The 20,210-nt window shown below is 32.6% G+C and overlaps 1 protein-coding gene across 6 annotated transcripts in view; it reads right to left on the reverse strand.

The window, feature by feature from the left end:
• Positions 1 to 2,779: 2,779 nt before the first annotated feature.
• The window catches only part of CSMD3 (CUB and Sushi multiple domains 3), a 1,263,431-nt gene continuing 1,246,000 nt past the window's right edge, over positions 2,780 to 20,210 (reverse strand). For all 6 annotated transcript variants that reach the window (XM_058698868.1, XM_058698869.1, XM_058698867.1 and 3 more), the window contains 4 exons: positions 14,113 to 14,225; positions 11,198 to 11,285; positions 8,987 to 9,122; positions 2,780 to 4,799 (listed from right to left, as the gene is read on the reverse strand). In XM_058698868.1, coding sequence (XP_058554851.1) covers positions 4,640 to 4,799; positions 8,987 to 9,122; positions 11,198 to 11,285; positions 14,113 to 14,225 — 497 coding nt within the window. In that variant the 3' untranslated portion in view covers positions 2,780 to 4,639. The remainder of the gene's footprint in view (positions 4,800 to 8,986; positions 9,123 to 11,197; positions 11,286 to 14,112; positions 14,226 to 20,210) is intronic.

Consider the following 20,210-nt stretch of genomic DNA (forward strand, 5'->3'; position numbering starts at 1 on the left):
ATTAAACATTCCATTTTCATTGCCAACAGCTCAAGAGAGCAATCAATGTTTGCTTCTTCCCTGCCCCCTCAAAGTACTTGCTGTGAATTCCAACCTCTAAGGAAGGGTTAGTAACTTGATACGCCAGTAGAATTCAAAGAGTTTGGAAACTTGCATGGGAAAAAGTTCTACTTTTATCTTCACTGATATTTTTATTAAAATATAGTATTTTCTTTCTGTTAAAGAGTTGGGCAAAAATAATCTCTGATTTTGTCACTAATAAAAATCACAGATATTTTCATGTCATGTGAAATGTCACAAATATCTCAAAGTATTATTTATAATACTCTACAAAATTACAGACAATATTAGCTACATATTTAATGTATAGTAAAGAAGTATGTATATATGTATACATATGTATATTAGTATATATTTATACATATGCACATTGTTACATATATTTTATAACACAAAATATTTTTGTAACTTTTTTACTATTTATTTATAATTTCCTTTGTATTTCACTTTATGTATTTAAAAGCATCATTCTAAAAAGAGTATCATAGTCTGGGAAAAGTCTTGGTTTAAAAATAGGATTAGGAATGCTAGCTTTACAGACTTGCTTCATATTGGCTGTGTTCATTGGCTATTAGGATTATAATGCTATTATATGACATTCCCCAGATATTCTAACATTTCCAGAATATCTAACATACAGATATCCTAGCATTTCATTCTAGCAAGTCCCTTCAGGAGATACCAATCTTAACTCAAGGGTGTAAAGACACTTGCTGAGAATGAAGGCCTTTAGGTTCCTTTTAAGTCATACTATGTCGATGGTTCTACATTTTCCTCTATAACTATTTATCTTATTGGTCCCGTGAAAGCATCTGGGTTCATCCTATTTTCATAGATATCCTAATAGTTACAAGCAATGTTTGAATCTTATGAAAGTTTAAACACAGATTTCTTGTTTTGTGATCTGCAATACAATTTAAAGCTATGAATTTGAATATATAGAATATACTTCTTTTTCAAGGCTAATAAAAATTATTACACATGGGAACTTATTAAAAGTTGGGAAAGTATTTGGCAGGTGATCACTGGTTTCATTGCTTGTACACTGAAGAATGAAATCTAATATCCAGTGGCCATTTCTACTCCCTAGTAACTTTTAAATCTGCTCTTACATTATTTTGGAATACCAAGCTCATGCAGTGATGACAGAAAGATATTTCTCAGAATTTTACAACATGTATATCTTCTTGGATCAATATTCCCTTTCCTCCAAAGTTATCCTAAAAAAAAGCAGCAAATCAATATTTTTTCAGGCAAATTTCAAACTACTTGTTCTAAAATATTTCTTAGACTCATGAATTTCTATAAGCTACAGAAGAGATTTTTTTTTACCTTAAACTGTGTCTATTTTAAATTTATAGATATCAATACACAGATTAATACTTTGACAGACAATGTATTCTCTTAATCTCCTTAAGAGAGCATCATCTAGTTATTTTTGTTCACTCTTTAAGCCAATGTTATATCTGTTTAATTTTTTCTTTTTCTCATTTGTACATGCAAAGGACAAGTTAAAAAGAAATCTGACCCTTTGGTCTATTTCCACAGTCATTCTCCTTAGGCTCCAGTATCAAGAGATCCTGGGTAGAACCTGTTGGTTTAATGTTCTTAAACATAAGGAAGTACAAGAAGCCTCTTTAAAATAATTTCTTTACTTGAAATTTAATAAGAGAGTAGAGTTTAAATGCTCTCATAAAAAATATATATTTATCATCATGCCATGAAATTTAAATAGCTTAATTATACTCCAATAAAGCTGGTAAAAAATAAAAATAACATTGCTTCCACTAAAATTGCTGCTAACTTTTGAGAAGATTAAGGAGAAACTGGGCATTAAGATGAGAAATAATCAAAGGCTAAAAAGGAGAAGACATGTAAAACAGAAAAGGATATTAAGAAAAATAGCAGAAAAGAAAAAGCAAATCGAAAAGTAGAAAAAGAAAAAGCAAATCGAAAAGTAGAAAAAGAAAAAGGAAGGAAAAAAGCACAGAGAGGAATAAAAATAAGGACAAACAGCAACAAGGGAAAGTTTAGAAGACATGAAATGAGTGTATGGTGGAAGTAATACAGTTAAAGTTTAGAAAGAAACTATAATTATATCAAGAAGCATTCATTTCTCAAATGAAAGTGTAATGCACAGAGAAAGACTTTTAACAGAGTTTGAGGCTGTGAAATATAAAGACAATATGTTTTGGGAAAAAGTTTTCTTATAAAATTGAACGTAAGTAACTTGTATTTTGAACTTTATAAATTTGATAAACTTTGTAAACTTGATAAATTTCTTGAATACAAAATTTTACATGTTACACCCTGGCAAATAGATTTTTTGACTATTAGTTTAAAGTAGCTATTCAAAAGATTAAGTCCATACCTTGGAAGTATGCTAAAAATAAGTATCTCTACAAAATACACTACAGAAATATTGCAAATCATCAGATATACCCAAATTTAGACACTAGCGTTAAAATATTTACATCTAAGGAAAATTCTAAGACGAGATTGTTAGGATACTGTAATGTTTAGTGGGAATCTGTTTACTTCTAAAAGAGTGTCACACTTGGGGAACGGCAAAATATAAAGAAAAACACCCATGTCTCATTATTATGTTGCTAAATAAGTATATATAACATGCAGTTTGGAACTTGAAAACACCAAATAAATGTAGGCTGTTTATTCCTTTTGCTATCCAGTATACTAACAATTTTGAAAAGAATACACATTTTACAAAAGCAATTATCCATTTTTATTTTGTTTACATTGCACTGAAAATTTACATCATACTTTTACAAAGTTTTTTTTCATAAAAATATACTTCTTTACAAAAGTGTATGCATTAATATAAGAGGAGTAGCCAGTTGCAGAAGAAACATTGTTTAAACAAGATCTTAAATGTATTAACCTTAACATTAATGAATGAATCATTGTTATTGCAGTCATTTGAATAAACAAGAATAAATAACTGATGGCATAAAATTTAAAACAGCATCCTGTCAGTAGAGTACAATGTTGAGAAAATTGTATGAATTTCCAAAACAATGTATCTCAAAGTGGTTTACAAGAAATTCACTAAATGTTGTAGAGATAGATCCAAGCAGCGCTTCTGGGTGCAATGATTTCTCTTAGGCACTCTGTCTCATGATACAAAAAGTCGAGACTGTTTACAGAGTTATCCGTATTTGAGAGGGACATCAACAAAGAGTTCACACTGGGTACGTAATTTATTCAATGAAGTAAAACATGCTATAAAAGGAAGATAATGACCTATTAAACCAATATGCTGGCATTACTGTGATACAGTTGTAAATGAGCCACCAATAACTTGCAAATGTGTATCTTAATTTGACAGTGAGAGAAACCTGTCATATCTGAAACATGCTTCTTACGAATAAGAGTATAGAAAGTTTAAAATGTGTGAAAATTTGGAAAACCTATGCCTTTAGGAAATAGCTTTATATTGGTCATTTGAAAGTGTAAATTTTTTGTAGTCATTATATTTATGGGCTGGACCAAAATGTATGTCTAACTCACTGTTAGATAAAAGTTCAAAGCTTAAAATCTTACATTTTTAACTCATGGTTGATAAAAGTTCAAAACAATGTTAAATAAATTTGAAGGCTCATTTGGAAGGAAAATGGCATATATCATCAACTAAATGCAACAGATTAATAGGTTCTGTTTGGTCTTTCGAAAACTTTGGAGAGTGTGGTAAAGGATGGGAAGTTTGGTGTCTCAAATAACTGCAAAATCATCATTGCCATAGATAATTTTTGCCAGCTCGAGTGGTTTCTGGGTGACAAAACAGATCGAAGCTTGCAAGGTTTTAAACACCGCCCCATGGCTTAGTGAATAATCTTGGTTATAGCATAATGAGGGAAATTGGGAGAACAGCACAATGATCTTGCCGTTTACAGAAACTATGACGACCAATCTAAAAATAGAGACAATATGATACTGAAGGACAAGTACCAGAAGCAATCAAATCAGAGAAGGCAATCTTATCTCTTCTGTGGCATAAATTAGCTCATAAACATTTCAGGGCATGACTCAATCTGAAATAACCATGGAGATAAGGAAGACAATGACTCGATTAACAAAAATGAGTAGCTGACAGAGTGGTGTGAAATAGACTCATGGGCATGATGTGGCTCATGACTGTTAAAGAGAAGTCAGTGGTCTATTGACTCTTGTAAGTATAGCTCTTATTTTCTACCCTATATCTTTTTTTTAAACCCAGTCCCTCTAATATACTTTATAAAGCACAGAAATACTGATAGTGGATGCTCCTCCAATATATGCAAAGAAGTTTATGTTTTAGAATAATCTCCTTTTTAAAAAAAGCAAATAAACTGTGAGTAAGCACTCCCAGAGTGCAGCCAAATTTCTGTAAAACTCTCCATGGTAAACATGAAGAAGAATTAGGGTCCAGTTTATGAAAAAACACTCTTCTCTATCATTCCTCAGGAAAAGGTGACCCAGCAAGTCCTGAAAAGTGTGCTTTAATTTGTTTAGCAGTGAACTAAATGTGCACTGTGTTGTGTGTCGATTTCCAAGCTTCTGAAGAAGGCAAAGAGTTGCCGTGTTATACCATTGTGCAGACAGTGTTCAAGTTGGGATCGAATCGTACTGCCTTCCCTTCCGCTGACTTTGCATTGGTGTCATACATGGGGTTTTCAAAAGCTGCTTGGCCATTGTTATTTTCATGAACTGAACATCCTGTATACTGTGTTTTGGGTGCAGTCCTGTTGATGAGAACATGGATTAGCTATGTGTTAACTTTCTAGAAATAGCAGAGTAGGGCTCAAACATAACATGCTTGAGTTATCATTGTTACTGCGTAATGTAACTTTAAAGCATTAATTGAGAAATTATAAACTCAACAGATCAAATTTGAACAATTTACCTGTCACTTTTAAATCCTGAGTGACTTTTATTATTTAATATAATACATATTAATATACAGTACCAATCTGAGTAATACAAGTATCAATAATATGACTAATCTTATAAATTTAAATTTTCTGATGCAACAATAATCGTTATGAATTAGCATGTATAGTATAAATAAATTATGATGAAAATAAAATTTAAATCTTATTACTATTCATTCATTCATTCATTCATTCATCAGATATTTACTGAGCATTCATTATGTACCAAGCATGATCCCGGGCATATGCATATGGATCCTAGGCATATCACTGTAGTGATAGAAAATAATTAATAAATAAATATTTATTAAAAAATAATAAATAAAACAAAAAGTAGGTAATGAGAATTGTTCTGATGAAAAGGAAAAGAGTTGATATGACAGGAAGGAACTGGGCCCCACTTTTGGAGACGTAATGAGGAAAAGTACCCCTGCAGAGATAAAATGTAATCTGAGACATGAAGAACAAAGAGGAGGCATTAAAAAAGGATTTCAGAAAGAGCAGACAACTAACACTGAGGCCTAATTTGGGAAGATACTTGGAGTATCCCAGAAACATAAATACTCAATTTTCTTAAAAATGGTATACATTAGAACAATGAATTCAAAATCTCAAAGAAGGATTCAAAAATACAGATTTGAAGGCTATACATGCACCCCAATGTGTATAGCAGCATTATCAATAATAGTCAAACTATGGGGAGAGTCCAAATGGATAAAGATGTGGTGTATATACATGGAATATAACTCAGCTCTCAAAAAGAATGAAATTTTGCCATTTGCAATAACATGGATGGAACTAGAATATATTATGCTAAGCACAATAAGTCAATCAGAGAAAGACAAACGCCACATGATTTCACTCATATGCAGAATCTAGGACAAAACAGGTGAACATACGGGAAGAGGGGAGAGAAGAGAAAACAAACCGCAAGAGACTCTTAATGATACAGAACAAACTATGGGTTGGTGGAAGGAGGTGGGTTTGAGATAGGCTATATGGGTGATGGGTGTGAAGGGGATCACTTGGGATAAGGACTGGGTATTGTATGTACGTGATGAATCTCGTGAGTGAGGAGAACGTGAGTTCTCCTCCTGAAACAAATATTGCATGGTACATTACCTAACTGAAGTTTAAATAAAATTTAAATTAAAAAAATGATATACCAGAACAATAAATTCAAAATCTCAAAGAAGAAATGACTATAGATAATGAAGTCATGAAAATAGTTTCCAGAGTTATTAATAACTGAACATTTGGTTTTATTTAACAAAACACACGGATCCTAGGATGGTTGGCATAACCTGCTGATCTTGAATTCCTGCTTTGTTTCTCTATTTCCCTCTCTTTTGAGAAATTCTTATTTCTAGTTTCCCATACCCCACTGCATAATTTGAGGACATTTGCTATGGTACAAAGGCAGACTTGCCCCTACCTGTTTCTGGGACCTAATTCCTAAAATGGATACATCTTAAAAGAATTTGGTTTCTCAACTCCTTTGTTTACATCTAAACATCACAAATTTCAACTATTTCATCTTACTTTATTTGCTATTATATTATATTATATTATATTATATTATATTATATTATATTACTATCCCTAATGCATTTTCTGACTTTTTCTCCATATTAACAATTGTTAGATGATTTATACAGCAATAAATTTGATTAAAGCTATCTTAAGTTTTTTTCAAGGACATTACCTATATAGACATATTGCTTAAAATTTGCTCTTGCCAGGTGCATAATTCTAATGGAAAGTATTTGTCTCTCTTTTTTCAAACTAGATTCACAATAAAAACCAGGAACAACATCATTTCCTTCTAATTAGACAAGAATCATGAAGATAAAAAGCAATGTCATTTTACTAATGTTAAACAACAGCTTTATGGAAAATAATGTCAAGTTTCAGGATAGTTTGTGCCGTGAAAAATTTACTTGAAACAAACCAAACTTTTAAATATAAGAGCTAAATCTATTAAACTCTTCAGAGAATACATACAGGTAAATCTGACCATGATTCATGACATTGAAAATAGCAATGGTTTCTTAGCTATGACACCACAAACACAAATAACAAAAGAAAATAGATAAGTTGGACTTTATCAAAATGAGAAATTTTTGTACATCAAAGGACAAGACACTATCAAGGGAATGAAAATACAACTCACAGAAAGGAAGAAATATATCAAACCATATGTATGCTAAGAGTCAACTCTCCAAAATGTATAAAGAACACTTACAATCAACAACAAGACAAACAACACAATTAAAAAATGGGCAGATACTTGAACAGGCATTTCTTCAAAGAAAAATGGCCAAAAAGCAGTGAAAAGATGTTCAATGTCATTAGTAATTAGGGAAATGCAAATCCAAACCACAATGAGATACCACTTTACACATATACTAGAGTAACTATAATTAAAATAAGAAAGAAAAAGAAAAGAAAACAGAAAATAACAAGTGTTGGCATGGATGCGGAGAAAGTAAAACAGTTATACATTGCTGGTGAGAATATAATATGGTGCAGTTGCTCTGCAAAAATTTGGTGCTTCCCCAGTAAGTTAAATGTAGAATTACCATATAAACCAGCAATTCTATTTTGGGGTATATACTCAAAAGAATTGAAGCATGTGTTCAAACAAAAAGTTGTACACAAGTGTATATATAAGCACTATTCACAATAGCCAAAATGTAGGAACAAACCAAATGCCCATCAACTGATGAATGGACATATTTAAATAGAACACATTCAAACATACCACAGAATGTTATTCAGCCATATAAATGAATGGAGCACTGATAAATGCTACAACATGGAAGAAACTTGAAAACATTATGTTAAGTTTAAGAAACTAAATAGAAAATGTCACATGTTACCTGATTCCATTGATATGAAATACCCAGAATAGGCAAACAAATACAGACAGAAAGCAGATTAGCAGTTGCCTAGGGCAGGGGTGGTAGGAATACGGAATGACTGATCAATGGGCACAGAATTTCCTTTTGGAGGGATGAAAATATTCTGGAACTGGCAATGATAGCTCTGGGACACAGTGAGTATACTAAATGCCACTGAACTATATGCCTAGAATGGTTTAAATGGTTTTAGGTTATGCGTTTTTTACAAAGATAGTTTAAAAACAAAAAAGGATTGGAACAGATATATATATGTGTGTGTATATATATATATATATATGTATGTGTATATATATATATATATATATATATATATATATATATATATATATATATATATAACTTAGGTAACCTAGACTGAAACGTGTAATACAAATAACAGTTTTGAGAAAAATGCATTTAGGTAATATTCATTGAATTATCTGGTTGTCTCTCTATATATTTTCTTGATAAAAGATAGTCCCAAATAGCAGACAATTACATAATAAAGCCCCTGACTTGGATTGTTGTAATGGACTTAGTAAAACAAGGACCAACTAATAATATGGATAATCATACACTAGATACGTCAGAAATATAACATACTAATTGCATAATCTTCTAAAAGCAGCAGAAGAAAAGGAGAAGGTTAGAAGACTTTACCAACTGTCTGCCTGGGTAAAACTGGTCAGTATTGTGAAGTGCGCTACAAGGTTTGGTCACAAACTTCTCTCCACTTCTCTAAATAAATGTGGCAGCAGGTATCACCTCTTCAATGTCAACGTTAACCTGGCTTTTGTATCTCTAAATTCTTATCATGGATAATGTAAAACTAACTTATACAATTAAGTACGTGCCAGGAAATTGACAGGCAAGAGTAATAAGGGTTAAGGTGAATGTGCAAATTCACTGAGCAATTTTTGTTTTGTGATGTTGGCATGGTGGGGGGCAGACAGGGGGAACCAGGTTTTTAAACCTGTTGCACTATTTGGCACACACTGAAAAAAAAATGGAAGTTACAATCTGAAGTAGAGTAGTAAAAAGAACATGCAATGGAAGATTTGGGAAAGGTTTTGTAGGTAAAATCAACAAACTTACCTCTGTTTATAAAGATAAAATCCAAATCCTGCAAATATAAGTGCAAAAAAAGGCACAAGAATAGCAATGGCCACAGAACTACTGTTTGTACCATGAGGTTGATTTGAAGAATTTGAGCCTTCTGACATATTCAGTCCTATAAAATTAAAAAAAAAGTCAACTTGCTTTTATCACATGATTTTTTATTTTTATGAATCAATTATTTTCTTTCCTTATCAAGACACCTACTTGGAAATGTACATAGTAAACAAAAATAATTCAGGAAACTCCTTCAACTCATTTCCATGCAAGTTTGTGCAGTGTCTACTATGTATAAGATCTTTTTCCAGGAAAGGATACAGAATAAAAAATAAGTAGTCTCTGAACTGAAGAGTTCATACAGTTGTAGAAAGAATACAATGACACAAAAAAGCATATATATCAGGCATGAATTAATGATCAATGTGCTTTAGGAAGAGAAGGGGTAATTCCATCTCTCCAAAATAAGAATGTATTTTGGAGAATACAATGAGTTTGGCTTTGAAGAGTCAGTAGAACAATGAATGGAGGAGGAAGCAGGACCATCTTAAGCTTAGAAATAGGAAGGTGAGTGACATATTTAGAAGACGTGACAAGCACTAGGTGTAGCTGTGTGGAAAAGATATGGAGGTAGGTATTATCTGTGTGGTAGGAATAGGCTGCTAACCTGAAAAAGCTATGGCCAGACCCCAAAAAGCCATAAATATCATTCTAAAGAATTCAAACTTGTATCTATTTGCAGTGAAGGACAAGTGGAGGTATTTAGAAATAAAAGGCCTTATGATAAGACACACAATTTAGGACAGTGGGTAGGGTGGAATGAATGAACTTGAGGGAAGCCAGACTGGAAGCACGTGTACATCAATGGTTAGAGCAAGAACCCAAATAGAAGTGGAAATTGATCTCTATACTAACATACTAGGAAGAGCATTTTGAAGTTAAAAATCAACAGAACTTGTTTGTGAGGATAAGTGGTAAGAGAGCACAGGCTGAGAAGAAGTGTTCTACTTGGGGATGGGGAAACAGGGAAGACATTAGCACAATTAGGAAATGAGAAAATCAGGTTTGTCAATGTGTTGGCATAGGACAAGGGAAGAAAAAATAATGGACAGGTTATTTTTTGTTTTTAGGTTCCCCAGAAAGAAATCGCTGCTTTTTTTTTTATAGGTTCTGTCTTAGACATGTAGTTTTTGTGATGCTTTTGAGACTAGTATGTGTAAACATCTTGCATTAAATTGCACAACTGTGTAACTGTACTGTATTAATGAATGTTTTATTTGGTTTTCAAAACTAACATACTTTTAGGCCAAGACATTATCTGAAATGAACATCTTATCATTTTTATTTACTTAGAGAAAGCTAATTTATTTTTTTGATGAACAGTTACATTCAATTAAGTCACACCTTAGTCCAAGTTAATACCTTCTTACCTACCTTATTTTTCCAGGGACTCAGAATATTTACATAAGCATTCAAAGTAATGGAATTTTTAAGATAAATACTAAGTAGTAGTTTTTAGAGCCTGAGTTTATTCTTTATACGTCAATACCACTATATAATAATGGAAGACAATATACTTTAAGAAAATTATATACCGAAAGCTATGGCAATAATTATATTCAAGCAAGACCATTAAATGTCTATGTATATTTTAAAACAGTTTAAAAGAAGAATGAAAAAACCCTATGCCTCCCACTACAGAAAATTTACATAGCTGAATAGCACAAAGTCCCAAAAAGGGGTCTATTCCTCAAAGTTATTTTCTTTTTCAGACCGTGTGAATTTTTCAAAGTGCTATTACATTTTCAAAAGAGAAATAAAGTTACAACAATATTCAAACTGAAGAGAAGTACTGCAGTTCTCATGAGATAAAATAAAATAATCTACAGTTTAATATTTTCTTTTCTATCTGTATCACTTTTCTCCTTTTTCCTTGCTAAAGGCAAGGCAGTGTGTCATATTTATTAGACATCTGACAAAAACCAAACCCTGTACAGCATCGGTACATAGAGAATCAATATTTTGTGTGATTATTTAAAAGCCTTTCAAATTTTTCAATGTATAACTTACCTGACAAAGCCAAATTCAAAATGTAGTAAGTGTGCCTAATGTACAGAATACACTGTATTTTCTTATGATGTCTAGAGTAATAAAGGAACTACATGAAAATGAAAATGAATACGAATACATTACCTAGTCTTTGTAGTCCAAATTGCCCATAATCTTTGCCCTGAATAAATCCTTGAAATACATAAGTTGCTCCATCAGGCTCAGCAGAAACCTAAAAATATTTATAAGGTTGATTAAATCTGAGGATTGGAGCCGGCTATATTTTCCAGCTTTAATAAATATCCAGTTTTACACTTAAATGAATATTATACAGAGTTCTTTCCTCTTTATTTCCCTCTGATATAAAACACGGCATACTGTGCAAATTTGCCATTAAAAGCAAAAGAAAATTTTTGTTTTTAAGTAATTAGGATATTAGAATATAGGGGGTTGGTCATTAATATAATTATATAGATATATAGATTTCTCTTAGGCTAAGAAGCCTACTGTCAAAAAAAAGGCAATTAGGGGAGTCTGGGTGGCTCAGGCTGTTAAGCATCCGAGTCTTGATTTCAGCTCAGGTCATGACCTACAGTCATGAGACCGAGTCCCAAGTCAGGCTCCAACCTAGGCACGGAGCCTGCTGAAGATTCTCTTTCTCCCTCTCCTTCTGCCCGTCCCTCCTCTAAGAAAAAGAGGGAGGACAATGATATGATTAAACAGAATAAAGCAAATGATCAATTAAAAATTGGGGTGCGCGGTGGCTCAGTCAGTTAAGCGACTGACTTTGGCTCAGGTCATGATCTCACAGTTCGTGGGTTCAAACCCCACATCAGTTCTGTGCTGACAGCTCAGAGCCTGGAGCTGCTTTGCATTCTGTGTCTTCTCTCTCTCTCTCTCTCTCTCTCTCTCTCTCTCTCTCTCTCTCTGCTCCTCCCCCACATATGCTGTCTCTGTCTTTCAAAAAGAAATAAAATGTTAAAAAATTATTAAAAATTAAAATATAATAAAACTCTACTTTGTAGATACGATTACTATTTAGCATGTATGCACTCCATCTTCCCCTCCCACCAACCTTCATGGGAAGAATGCCCCTTTCAACTCATTGGGTTTGGTCCTGTGATTTACTTTGGCCAGTGATTCATGGGTGGAACTGACAGTAGGTCAGTTCTAAGTCTGAGCCTTAAAAGGCATGTTTCCCATGAAAATAAGTGAAAGAAGCCAGACACAAAAGACTACATATTATATGATTCCATAAATATGAACATCCAAAACAGAGAAATCTATAGATTTCAGAAAATAGATTTGTGTCTTCTTAGGGCCAGGGTGGAGGTGAGGGACGAATGGGTAGGGTGATAGCTAAAGGGTGTGGAGTTTCTGTTTGAGGTGATGGAAATATTCTAAAATCAACTGTGGTGATGGTTACACACATGTCAATATACTTAAAACCATCGAATTGCATATTTTAAATGGGTGAATTGTAAGGAAGATGAGTTATATTTCATTAGAGCTATTTAAAGCAAGGGGGCATGTTTCCACTTTCCCCCTCAGAGCTTCTGACCTCTGACAAGAGAATGTGCTCCAGCCTGGGCCCCAGAATGAGACATCTGGAGCAGACCTTAACTTGCTACCACAGCCTCAAGTGGAACACCCACAACTAACCCCACATACATGAGAAAGAATGAAATACTTGTTGTTTGACCACAAGATTTTGTGGCTGTGTCCATTGCTATAAATGCTATTACGTGTACCTTGCATGTGTGTAAAATCCTATTTTTAAAAAATGCTTTACTTATGTAATGTGATTTGATTTCATAAACATATTAAAAATAGACATATTTCAGTGTTCCTGATAACTAGTAATGTGACTTTATTCTGAAGTTTCTTTTAATTACCCAAATCCTGTAGAGTATTATAAAAGTCCTGTATAGTATTGTTACCCAAGTTACCAAGTTACCCAAGTCCTGCATAGTATTGTAAAAGTTAAAAACCTTGAATCCTCACCCTAAAAAGCAAAATATCATACCAATCCACCCATAGAAGTTTGACATTTCAGAAACAAGTGGTTTATTCTTTATTATCAGACATCACACTCATTTTGGTCATTTTTAAAAATGAAATGCTTCTAAATAGAATAGCTTAAACTCTAATATTTAAACAAATGAATTCATTTTGTTTGCTTCCTAGATAAAATAATACAACTAAATGATTTGAGTGCACTGAAGACATGAATTCATTTCCAATTCCATGAATAACAGCAGATAGGGAAATAGGATAAACGTTTTTACCCCCTCAGGCACTAAACTTACAGAAGCCTATGACCTACTATCTTCTTTCCTTTTAGATCTTCCTTGTTAAAGAAGACCTGTTGCTTGAGGGTATATAGTCAGAGCTCTCCTCATTGTTTTTTAGCAAAGACTCCAGGTCAATATGTGAATGGAAGACTAGTTACTTCCAACTGCCAATTTAGAAACTCCATTCATGTAAGTGGCTGAATAGGACAGGGTGACTCCACGGTGAAGCTATGGCAACCATCTCCCCAAATGAAGTAATTCACATCACTTTATTTTCATAAACAACTTTATAAAATATTCTAAATCTGTTAAATTTAGAGAAAAAAACTTAAATGTAATGGCATACTTAATTTTTTTATGCATTTTGTAAATATGTTGTATGTGTCTTAAATAGTAATTCCATACAAAGAATGAATTATATTTTATCCAGATTTACTTTGCATAGTACTGGTCATAGACAAAATACATTTGATGAAAGCAATGAAAAACTATGACTCTCATACACATAAACATTACAAATATAAGCATATTAATCAGAATCCAATAACCCTAGGTATAACATTCTAGATTACTAAGTATTTACATTGAATCTTTTTTCCAAACAAAAAATTTACCCATAATAGTAATTTTCCCATTTTATATGTGCATGTGTATTCATAATTAGCCCAATTTAGAAAACCACCTTTTTTTTGGAATTTTAATGACAAACCAAAGCACAAATTGGTTATTAAAATCAGCAGAAGATATTTAAAACACTATACTTACAAAGCCATCCATGGCCCAATTGTCCTCCTTCATTTTCTTCACAGAAGCATGCATTGGTACTTTAATAAGGTAGATGTGTAACATTAGGCGAGCTTCCTGGCTTTTATACACCCCTGTAAAATGTAAGGACATTTTAGTCTACTAATTTTGCAAGTAGTTATGCTTCATTATATTATCTTTAACTCCTTAAATATATAAGGTAATATATGTGAAAAGAAAAGGAATCAAACAAGGCCAAGTCAAGGCCAGCTTCATTCATAAGGCTTTCTACAAATCCTACAGTATATGTTAATCTCTCATCTGAAATTCTCAACTTGAATTTTAATTGTGGGGTTGAAATTACTTATGTTATTAAAATTAAGTATTACTGTTATTAATAACATCATTCCATGATATTACAAATAAAATGACTTCATTCCCCCAATAAGATTTAAAATCTTCAAGGATATACAACAAACGTTAAAATCCCTCATAGGTTTCTTAATAATAAATTGGGTGCCAACCCTGTGAAAGAGTATTCTAAGTGCTGCTGGAGCCACAAAGAAGAATATATACATTCCTATCTAAAGATAGGATGCTTAAAAGCATTTCCAATGAAGTAGGAAATGTAAGTCACGTATATAATCAACTAAAATACGTGAAAAAATATGATAAATAAAAGGCCAGAACAGAGAGGGATCATTTCACAATGGAGTGATCAGGAAATGCTTATCGAGAAAAGGTATTTGAATGGGTCTTAAAAATCAAGTACAATTTTTAGTTTAAGAAGGTAAATATAGGAAATAGCATAAAAAAAGTAAAAATATATACATAATTTTTTTCATAAACAGTGGGTATTCTACAAGTAGGAATAATATGAAATAGAAATGTGCTTAGGGGAAAAACAGGAGAAAAAAATTCTAAGTAAAAATGTTGTGATTAATGGTGGAAATATGACTCATTCATTAATTTATTTAATCTTTCACCTATGTAATAAGGTATCATAAGAATGGACTGGGAATACAAAGATGACACATAGATCTTGATCTAAGTGGTTACATCTAATAAGGGAAGACAAAAAAGTGATCAAAAATAATACTGGTGGGAAAATATCGTAATTGATTTCCACGGACACTGTGATGGCAAATTAATCTGTTTTTATATATTTGCAGGAATTTATTTTGAAATTTTTCTAGATTAGATTAAGTATACATTTATTTTTCAGAAATCTCTAAAATAAAAAAAAATGTTTATGTCTCAAAGTTAAATCAGTAGTCACAATTTAAATGAATTTCTTTTGCCAATATAAAACTTCTTGCAGTTTATATCACTGTAGCTGTGTATAGTTTTTAAAATATAATACATATGAACTACTAATACTTTAACTCTGAGTTTAATGGAGAATCACTCAATAATACAAAAATATGTTTGATAGTTATCCTAAAATTTGCAAAATCAATAATTATGATTTTATTTTCTATTTCATTGATACCACAAATTGTTATTAATAATTTCTTAGGATATATATACAGCCAAGAATTTTAAACAAATATATTACATATTTGCAGTATGAATATTTAAAAATATTTTTTAAATGAGAGCAATAATTCAAATTCATTACTTTGACAATATTCATTGAGGCCTATTTTGTTCCAGCAGCTGTTCCAGCTTCTGAGAAGCAGTGATGACCTGGAAGGCAAGGGAGCTTCCCTTTTAGAACTTACATTGTTGGAGTATAGATGAACAAAATGTCATATCACATCCTGTAACACCATATTACTCTATACTAATACTATACTAATTTCAAACAATGAAAAGAAGAAAGTGAAACAGGTAAGACTGTCTAAGAGTGTGTCTGACTGTATTTATAATGAGAAAGTTACTTTAGATGGGGTCATAAGGAGTACTGTTGATGAGATGACATTTGAGAAAATATCTAAATGTCAGAAAAACCAGAACAATCAAAGATAATGAGGGAAATTTATACTAGATAGAGGACACAGAAACTTGAAAAAGCTGAGCAGTTGGATAGGGGATCCCTTATGCTTGTTTAAAGTAGTGTAGCTCTACCTTTTCTGTCTTAAACTATGGTGTCCACCTAAATACTGTCATTTGAAGAAATGATTTTGTGTCCATAAAATAGCTTACAGGTCACTGATCTTGCCTCTTTGGTGTTATGAGAATACAGAAAAAAATAGTTATTCAAATTAAAAGTTCTTTTCTATTTCATGATGTCTCATTCCAGCCACATCAAAATATCCATGAATGACTCAGGTGCAAGACACAAAACAAGCTTTTAAAACACACAAAATGACAAAATGGAGGAATTCTCCCCAAAAGAAGGTTCAAGCAGAAATCACAGCCAGAAAATTGCTCAAAACAGAAATAAATAATATATCTGAACAAGAATTTAGAATGACAGTCAAAGGTAATAGCTGAGCTTGAAAAAAGCATAGAAGACATGAGAGAAACTCTTGCTGCAGAGGCCAAAGACCCAAGAACTAGTCAGTATAAATTAAAAAATACTATAACTGAGATGTTATAGTAAATAACATCTAGACTAATAATAACAGTCTAGTAATAGACTAATAATAGTCTAGTAAATAAACTAGACACAGTGACAGAGAGGATGGAAGATGCAGAAGAAAGAATAGGTGAAATTGAAGATAAGGTTATGGAAAATAATAAAGCTGAAAAAAAAGAGGGAAATGGAATTACTAGATCATAAGGGGAGAATTAGAGAAGTAACTGATTCCATGAAATGAAACAATATCTGTATTATAAGAGTTGTAGAAGAAGAAGAGCAAGAGAAAGGGTCAAAAGGTTTATTTGTACAAATTATAGCCAAAAACTTCCCTCATCTGGGGAAGGAAATAGGCATCCAAATCTAAGAGGCAGAGACAATTCCCTTTAAAATCTACAAAAAGAGGTCAACATCATTACATATCATAGTGAAACTGGCAAAACACAAAGATAAAGAGAGAATTCTGAAAGCAGCTAGGGACAAAATGTCCTTAACCTACAAGGGTAGACATATAAGGATAGTAACAGACCTGTCCACTGAAACTTGGCAGGCCAGAGGGAGTAGCAGGAAATATTCAGTGTGCTGAATAGGAAAAATATGCAGCCAAGAATCCTTTATCCAGAAAGGATGTCATTCAGAACAGAAGGGGAGATAAAGACTTTCCCAGACAAACAAAAACTAAATGAGTTCATTACCACTAAATCATTCCTGTAGGAGATTCTAAGGGGGAACTCTGTGAGTGGAAAGCAGCAAAGACCACAAAAGACCAGAGGACATCACCACAAACATGAAATCCACAGATAACACAACAGCGCTAAATTCATATCTTTCAATTATCACTCAGTGTAAATGGACTAAATGCCCCAATCAAAAGACATAGGATATCAGAATGGATAAAAACAACAACAACAACAACAACAACAACAAAAAACCCTAGATCCATCTATATGCTGCCTACAAGAGACTCATTTAGACCTAAGGACACCTGCAAATTGAAAGTGAGAGGACGGAAAGCTATCTATTATTCTAATAGACATCAAAAGAAAGCCAGAGTAACCATACTTAAATCACATAAACTAGATTTTAAAATAAAGACTGTAACAATGGATGAAGAAGGGCATTATATCATATTTAAGGAGTCTATCCATCAAGAAGAGTAACTATTGTAAATATTTATGCCCCCAAAGTGAAAGCACCCAAATACATAAATCAATCGCGAACATAAACTTTTTGATAAGAACACCATAACTGTAGGAGACTTACAATTAATTTGAAACTAATAAGTAAATTAAATCTAAGTCCTAAATTAATAAAACTCCACTTATAATAATGGACACATCAGCTAAGCAGAAAATCAATAAGGAAACAATAGCTGTGAAGGACACATTGGACCAGAAGGACTTAACATATATATTCAGAACATTTCATCCTAAAGTAGCAGAATACACATTCTTCTCAAGTGCACATGGTACATTCTCCAAAATTGATCACATACCCAGTCACAAAACAGCCTTCAGCAGGTACAAAAAGATTGAGATAATACCATGCATATTTTCAGATCACAACACTATGAAACTTGAAATCAACCACAAGAAAAAATCTGGAAATCCTCCAAATACATGGAGGTTAAAGAACATCCCACTTAAGAATGAATGGATTAAGCAGGAAATTAAAGAAAAAATAAAAATATACATGGAAGCAAATGAAAATGAAAACATGACAGTTTGAACTCTTTGGGATGCAGGAAAGGCAATCCTAAGAAGAAAATACATTGCATTTCAAGCCTATCTCAAGAAGCAGTAAATGTCCCAAATACACAATGTAACCTCACACCTAAAGGAGCTAGAAAAGCAGCAGCAAATAAAGCCCAAAGCCAGCAGAAGAAGGGAAATGATAAACATTAGACCACAAATAAATGATATAGAATCCAAAACAAAACAGTAGAACAGATTAGTGAAACTAAAACCTGGTTTTTTAAAAGAATAAACAAAATTTATAAGATCTTAGCCAGACTTTTCAAAAAAGAAAGAGAGAGGACCCAAATAGATAAAATAATGAGTGAAAGAGGAGCAATCATAACCAACACCATAGAAATATAAACAATTATAAGAGAATACTATGAAAAATTATAAGAGAATACTATGAACAAACTGGACAATCTAGAAGAAATGGAAAAATTCCTAGATACTCACACATTCAAACTCATACAGGAAGAAATAGAAAATTTGAAAAGACCCATCCAGCAGAGAAATTGAATCGGTTATCAAAAATCTCCCAACAAATAAGAGTCCTGGGCCAGATGACTTCCCAGGGGAATTCTACCAGACATTTAAAGCAGAGTTAATATGTATTCTTCTCAAACTGTTCCAAAAAATAGAAGTGGAAGGAAAGTTTCCAAACTCATTCTATGAAGCCAACATTACCTTGATTCCAAACCAGACAAATATTCCACTAAAAAGGAGAATACAGATCAATATCCCTGATGAACCTGGATGCAAAAATTCTTACTAAGATACTACCAAATCAAATTCAACAGTACATTAAAAGAATTATTCATCATGATCAAGTGGGATTCATTCCTGGGCTGCAGGACAGGTATCAATGATATCTGCAAAAACAGATATCAATATTCACAGATCAATGTGATATAACACATTAAGAGAAGAAAGGATAAGAACAATATGATCTCACCAATAGATGCAGAAAACACATTTGATGAAATATAGCATTCTTTCTTGATAAAAAACCTCAAGAAAGTCAGCAAAGAAGGAACATATCTTAACATCATAAAACTCATATATTAAAGGCTCACAGCTAATATCATCCTCAATGGAGAAAAACTGAGAGCTTTCCCCCTAAGATCATGGAACACGACAGGGATGTCCACTCTCACCACTGTTGTTCAAAAGAGTGTTGGAAGTCTTAGCTTCAGCAATCAGACAACAAAAAGAAAGAAAAGGCATCCAAATTGGCAAAGAAAAAGTCAAACTTTCACTTTTCACAGATGACATGATACTGTACATGGAAAACCCAAAAGACTCCACTCCAAAACTGCTAGAACTGATACATGAATTCAGCAAAGTAGAAGGATATAAAATCAATGTACAGAAATCAGTTGCATTTCTATATGCCAATAATGAAGCAGCAGAAAGAAAAGTTAAGGAATCAATCCCATTTACAACTGCACCAAAATACCTAGGAATAAATCTAACCAAAGAGGTAAAAGATCTGTATGCTGAAAACTATAGAAAGCTTATAAAAGAAATTGAAGAAGACACAAAATAATGGAAAAACATTCCATGCCTATGGACTGGAAGAAAAAATATTATTAACATGTCGATACTACCCAAAGCAATCTACACATTTAATGCAATCCCTACCCAAATAACACCAGTATTCTTCACAAATGATCCTAAAATTTGTATGGAACCACAAAAACCCCAAATAGCCAAAGTAATTTTGAAAAAGAAAAACAAACCTGAGGCATCACAATCCCGGACTTTAACCTATATTACAAAGCTGTAATAATTAAGACAGTATGGTATTGGCACAAAAACAGACACATAGATCAATGGAATGAAATAGAAAACCCAGA

This window comes from Neofelis nebulosa, chromosome 14 (assembly GCF_028018385.1).
Source record: "Neofelis nebulosa isolate mNeoNeb1 chromosome 14, mNeoNeb1.pri, whole genome shotgun sequence".
In the NCBI taxonomy this organism is placed as follows: Eukaryota; Metazoa; Chordata; class Mammalia; order Carnivora; family Felidae; genus Neofelis; species Neofelis nebulosa.